Raw genomic sequence first — 6,415 nt, forward strand, 5'->3', positions numbered from 1 at the left:
TTTATGCAACTTTAAGATCAATCATTTTTGTCCTTATTCGTGTCTTACGTGCAATTTTTTGACCCGTACAGCTCAACACCCAATTACATTCCTAGATAGATACGGCCATGTGAAAAATGACTTCTACTATATTGGAACAGTATACATTATGCACAAGTTCTCCAAACTCACATTATAATAAATCTTTCCAATGCCTCGCTTGAGTAAGAGTTTATTTTCCTGTTCAAACTCTTTTTTTTTAACAAAACGGACACCCTTATTGTAAAGAACAACACCTGTGGCAAAGGGAGGAAATGTGAAAAGGTGGCAGAGATCAATTCTATTCGACGGCCAATATAGATCAATTTTATTCAAATAAGGTAGAAAACAAAAGAGGGAGAGAAATTACTTCATCATGCACGAGTTTAACTATTAAAATAATACGAAACGGAAACTAAATAGTACTTCTTCTTCTAATTAGTCCTGGGAGCCAAAAGAACCTGCTCAATCATCTTATCCAGATTCAATTGAGACGAAGCAATGGAATCCTCGGTCGATTTCTTCCACTCCATTGCTCTCTTCTTCATCTCCTTACCCTTCTCTCCGTCCATCAACTTCCTCACAAGTCTTTCAATGTTTCCCCGTTCCACATTCTCTATCTCCATCCCAATCCCCCACGCTCTGCAGCAATACCTACAGTTGGTCTGCTGCTCCGCGAAGAACGGCCAGCAGATCACCGGCACGCCGCAGCTGATGCTCTCGATCGTCGAGTTCCAACCGCAGTGCGTCAAGAACCCTCCGATCGCCGGATGCCCCAGGACCTGCTCCTGAGGGCACCAGCTGGGCATTAGTCCCCTATCTTTCGTCTCCGAAACAAACTCCGGGGGGACAATCGCCGCATCTCCGACGACTAGGTCAGGCCTAATTATCCACAAGAAAGTTTTTTGGCTGTTTGCAAGCCCCCAAGCGAACTCGACCAGCTGCTCCGACGTCATGACTGTTATACTTCCAAAGTTCACGTAGACAACGGAGCTCGGTTTCTTGGAGTTGAGCCACTCCAAGCAATAGGGATCTTCTTTCCAGAGATTTGATCCAATGGATCTTACGTTTTTGTCTGGAATCTGATTGACAAGTAGGGCCAAGGGTCCAACTGTGTAAACGGGAGGTAATATGGAAGAGAGCGAGTCGAGAACGTCCTTCTCGAGGTCGTCGAAAGTGTTCAAAACGACGGCGGAAGCTTGCTTGGCTCTTTGGCTCTCGACGTCGAGAAAGTTAAGCATGATGTCGTCTGGATCTGTGGTTCTTACGAAGCTAGGAAAGTCCCTCAGACGCATGTCTTTCATGCCCGGTATCGAGTTTATGACAGTGTTCTCTAAGTATCCATTTGTCATATAGCTTGCATCTGCCAGTGCAATAAAACATAGATATTAAATCACACAAGTAACATTAAATAATAATAATAATAAAGCTAAATACTACTGATTCTTTCGTTTGTTACAAATTGTGAGCTATGTAGATCATTAAAGGCAAAAAAGAAAAAAAAAAAAAACAATGACCAAAAGTACTTTTGACAACGACTTATGTGAGTTCCTGTAAATAGTTTTTTTTTTTTTTTTGGTATACTGTAAATATTGTTAGTTCATAACCCGTAGGTCAGTTTCTAATTCTCATTATATCAAAATCAAATGCAGTATAGTAATATTAGATCAAAGACAGAAAGCCAGCTAGCCCTTATAGTGGTGAACCCGAAGCGAGATCGGAGAAGGAAGACCGTGAGTGGTGTTCTTTTCCCAAACCGTCAAAGAAAGGCCTAGTTAAAGGAGAGGTACTTACGGCAGGCTGATCGGAAATAATTTCACTCAATTTATTGAGATTTGACATGAGAGCGCAGGGCCCCACAAGTGTAGCTCATGTTTTGGATCCGGCCAGACTGTAATTAATATCAAGCAGGACTTCACCGAAACGCTCAACATTTTTCTTAAAATTAGGAAAAGCGTCACGTGACAACATGGGAGATATTTTTGTTGTGGGGTAAAATGCCTTACACGAAATAATGACTGAGCATCACTTGATATGATTAAAGGATAAAATAATTAAGACAAAAATATAGAGTGAGGATAGGGCGTATCGATCCTTAGCGGTTTAAGTATTCTTGTTTAAAGAGTCGATTAGAAGGAACAAGAATCATACTGTGAAGATGAACGCTTCATTGGCCACGAATGAAGAGCGTTTCTAAGGAGTCAAAGCGACAAAGGCGACGAGTTTAGGTTGAAGTACAACTGTGCTAAAATTTGACATGCATTAAATGCATGTAGAATAAGTGGTGAGGTCAGTAGAGAAAGTCAGGTAAATTGACTAAAATCTCAGTGATCAAAAATTATTATTTCAGAATAAGGAAAATATATCACAGGATTTGATTATATAGTTAACACTGACAGATATATATAAACAGAAAGAATAGGTTGAAGGGAGGTTGGATTATTAAACACTTTTTCCCCAGAATTTGTATTTTTTCTACCAAAAATAATGAAAAACTCAATGAATGTAGCTCTACATTGGAGTGGATCACCGTAAAATCCGTGTTGTTTTTTGTTTCTTTTCCTCTAATTATTCAAGTTTAGAGTTTAATTAATCCACGTACAAATCACCAAAAACCTATTACTAATTTATTGATAAGTTTTTACCGTCAATAATTTTTATGATCATGTTTGTACTTAAAATAGTAAAGAAACGATGACATAGAAAAATATTTGTGACTTTCAACCCAAAGAAGAAAAAATATTGACAGAAATCATATTCAAAGATTCATAAAAAAAAAAAAACAAAAACAAAAACAAAAACACATTCAAAGATGTCTGTTTAGTACCTTTAAGAGGTGTAACGCCTTTTTCAATGAGCTGCCGGTAATTAAGGTAGGCTAAGAACCCACAGGCGCTTGTGGTCCAAAGCACAACTTCCGGCACACCGAGTTCTCGGGCCGCCTCGAGAGTGAAGGTCATGGCGCCGTCGGAGACAATGGAAGAAACCGGAGGAATATCCGGCGAAGAATTCAGCTTCGAAAGGAGTTGTCTGAATGGCGCCAAGCAGTTTTTGCTGGTGGACTCACACAACGACGGTATGTCCTGTGTGGCGTCGGCGTCGGACTCGGGAAGCCCGTCGGGAATGGACTCGAACCTGAACGAAGGAAGCCCATCGAGAGAGTTGGGCCCGCGAGATCTGAGGAGACGTTTATAGTTGAACTCTGTGTAGACGAAGGTGACATAAAAGCCTTTGTGGTGGAGGAGTTTGGCCAGATTTGTCATTGGGTTGACGTGGCCTTGCGCCGGGTATGGAATGCAAACTACGTGAGGCGGATTCGTCTTCACCGTGAGGGAATTACCCATTGATCTGGAATGGAATGGATTTGCTGTTTCGCAAGGAATTGTATTGCTCTTTGGTGGAGTCTGGAGATCTATACACACTTTGTTTTTATAGAGGACGAGATGTTCACGCTTTTCTCTTAGGCTTCCTTCACTTTCATATTCCAGTTTTTAATTCGAGTGGACAGGCTGTGCTTAAAATTACTATCATTTTTATTTTTTATATTTTTTAAGAAAAAAAAATAAAAATATTTTTAAAATGATATTTGGTATAATATAGATAAAAAATAAAAATAAAAATAATTTTTTAATTTAATGTAAAATGAGAAAAAAATAAAAAATTATTTTTTATTATTTTTTATTTTTTATTTTTATTTTCTCTTCTCTCGAGAAAGAAAAAAAATATTAATAGATTACACTGAAAATAATCTCTTGATAAAATTATCAAAAGTATTTTTAAAAATAATTTATGTCTAAAATTAAAAATATTTTCATATTTATTTTCATACAAAAAATAAAATTATTTTAAAACAAATTTTAAACGCACTTAATATTTTTTAAAATTTTTAATTATAATAAAAAAAATTAAATGTGATATTTTTTAAAAAATTTTAATTATAAAAATTAAAAATTAAAAACTCAAAATCATAAAATCAACCATAAGCAGGAAGCTGGAAGCTGGGAGGAGTACTGGAAGAGGATAGCTAATAATTATTACTTCAAATATTAATTTTTTTACAAAGGAACGGGCTGTCAACGAAAAGGAACATATATATTAGTATATTATAGATACGAAACATGTGGTTAATAGTCATACGAGGGAGATTACAATGAGATTTGTGATGCACGGCGAGATCACTAGCTTCACCAAATTCCCATATTTTATTCCTTTCATATCTTGGCACAAAGATATGATCGGACCGTTTATTTTCATTCTCATTTTTATTTTTTACGTTTTTTAAGAAAAAAAATGTGTTTGGGAAGAATTCATACTAAAACTAAAAATAAAAATGTTTTTGAATTTTTTTTAAAAACTCATTTTTTCTGAAAACGGATGAAATCCGTTTTCATTTTCCTTTTCATTTTCTCCCTTCGTTCTTCTTCTTCTCCGACTGCGCCCCCCTCCCAACTATTCTCTGACTGCCCACCCCCTCCCCCAACTCGTCTCTGACTGCCCCCCGCCCCCATTAATATGTTATTAATTTAAATATTATTACATGTTTTTAAAAATTAAACCACCAAATATAATTTCAGTTTTTTTTAAACTGAAAACAATCTCAGAATAAAATAACTAAACGCATTTTCAGAAATGATTTTAAAATGAAAATAAAAATGCTTTCGTTTTTATTTTCATATAAAAAATAAAAACGTTTTAGAACCAATTCTAAACGCACCCGATAAAACTGCCAAAGGAAGATTTATGGAGAAACCCGCATTAGAAAAAAGGGTAGTACACTTATAGCAATACTTCGTTAAAATGAGAATGAATGGTGCTAATTGACTGGCTAAGAAATAGTACTTACTGACTCCAACTTAACAGTTAATGATCTTTTTCTTAAACTCAAAGGTACACTTTTTGTATCAGAGGTTTATTGTTGATCTTAAGCTTCTATTTAATTCATAATTCAGCATCAAATCTGGGATTTTATCTTGTACAAGCTACTAAATCAACCGAATATTCTTTCTTTTTGGCCTTAGATGAGCAAGTGTATTTAATTTATAATTGTATATATTTGTATCGGATTTTAATCCCTACTAAGCGACATGATTGATGTTTTTAGAGTATCAAACAATTTTCTGATTGATTAATATCTCAATTAACATAAATAAAAATGGTATAACATGTTTAATACTTGTGATAATAGAGCAACTCTAACTATATTAGACAAATGTTTTTAACCAAAATGGTTAATGATTTAGCTTTTATTTTTTTATTTTTTTTAGTTTTTTCACACTTTTCTCCACTCCAACTATTAGTTAAATAGTTAGACATTTTGAAGAACACATTTCACATTAGCCAAACTTAGCTAGCATGGAGAGCCTAGCCGTTTAATTTTTTGTATTATTTTAATCTTTCAACTGTAATGAATATAAAGATTTTTTTAAATTAATTCAATAAAATTTATATTATAAAATCAATAAATATTAGAATAATTTATATTTAGCTAAAATAGGAAGTATGGTTTGAGTAAATAACTCAAAATTTACTAGCTAAAATAGTTTTTTAGTCATTTTAGCTAAAATTTAACTAAAATTTAGAGAATTTCCTTGGAGATGCTCTTAATCAACAAGTTGATTGAGTCCTTCCAAATAGAATGCGAAGGGAAAAGTAAAAGAAGAAAATCAGTTCATGACTTCATAAGATTTGTCGCTCTATTTCTGATAATAGGTCAAATCTGCACATAATTTCTTTCAAACGAATTGCATTCATTTCACTTTTCACAAATGAGGCCATTTTCTTTTTTACTTTTGTTAAGTATAAAATCTCTCTCTCTCTCTCTCTCTCAAGTGGTGCAACTAGGTTTTTCAATTTGGAATCCTTTTTAAGGTCAGAGTTTGGCATCACTAATGGAACTTTCGGCCCTTGAGATGGTTGCTAAGGTCATGCGGGTTTGGTTGGCCATAGGTGTGGTCCCAAAGGGACGGAGGTCTAGATCTAGCGAGTTGGAGTTAGTAGCGTTGTTGCTCTAGGTCTTAGCCCCTTGTTAGTATGGTTTGGGAGATGGGTGTTGAGTGTCTTGGGGCTACTGGTGTTGGAGGTAGAGGCATGGAAACTTCCACCGATGCGAGGAGCGGGTGGTTTCAGGCGGATCTCTGGTGTGGAGGTTTCGTTCGGATTGCTTTTGCTTTAGTTTTCATTGATGGCATTTGCAATTCTTCTGCAATGAGTCTACTTAGATCCAAGTTCTTTAGCCTCTATACTGTGATGGCTAGCTTGTTGTCGGCATTTCTTTCGATTTGGTTGAGGTAATTTACATATTGTTTTCTTAATGTTTGGTTACCTTTAATAAAGGTATTATTGTTTTTCCTATGTTTATGTATTAAAAAACGTAGGTGGTTTCCCTACATTTCAATTT

General features: G+C 35.4%; 1 protein-coding gene across 1 annotated transcript; it reads right to left on the reverse strand.

The window, feature by feature from the left end:
• Window positions 1-282: 282 nt before the first annotated feature.
• LOC21395924 (7-deoxyloganetin glucosyltransferase) lies at window positions 283-3,406 on the reverse strand. Its single transcript, XM_010100313.2, has 2 exons — window positions 2,846-3,406; window positions 283-1,381 (listed from the first exon to the last, which is right to left on the reverse strand). The coding sequence occupies exons 1-2, from the start codon at window positions 3,360-3,362 to the stop codon at window positions 453-455; spliced, it is 1,446 nt and encodes a 481-aa protein (XP_010098615.1). The 5' UTR covers window positions 3,363-3,406; the 3' UTR covers window positions 283-452.
• Window positions 3,407-6,415: the final 3,009 nt, after the last annotated feature.

This window comes from Morus notabilis, unplaced genomic scaffold, assembly GCF_000414095.1.
Source record: "Morus notabilis unplaced genomic scaffold, ASM41409v2 Scaffold1012, whole genome shotgun sequence".
Classification (NCBI taxonomy): domain Eukaryota; kingdom Viridiplantae; phylum Streptophyta; class Magnoliopsida; order Rosales; family Moraceae; genus Morus; species Morus notabilis.

What these genes read in the sequence shown, in the direction of transcription:
- LOC21395924 (XM_010100313.2), bottom strand. Translation starts at nt 3,362, where the DNA reads ATGGGTAATTCCCTCACGGTGAAGACGAATCCGCCTCACGTAGTTTGC. An exon ending in AGGCGTTACACCTCTTAAAG is followed by an intron (nt 1,382 to 2,845) that starts GTACTAAACAGA and finishes TTGCACTGGCAG; the next exon opens with ATGCAAGCTATATGACAAAT.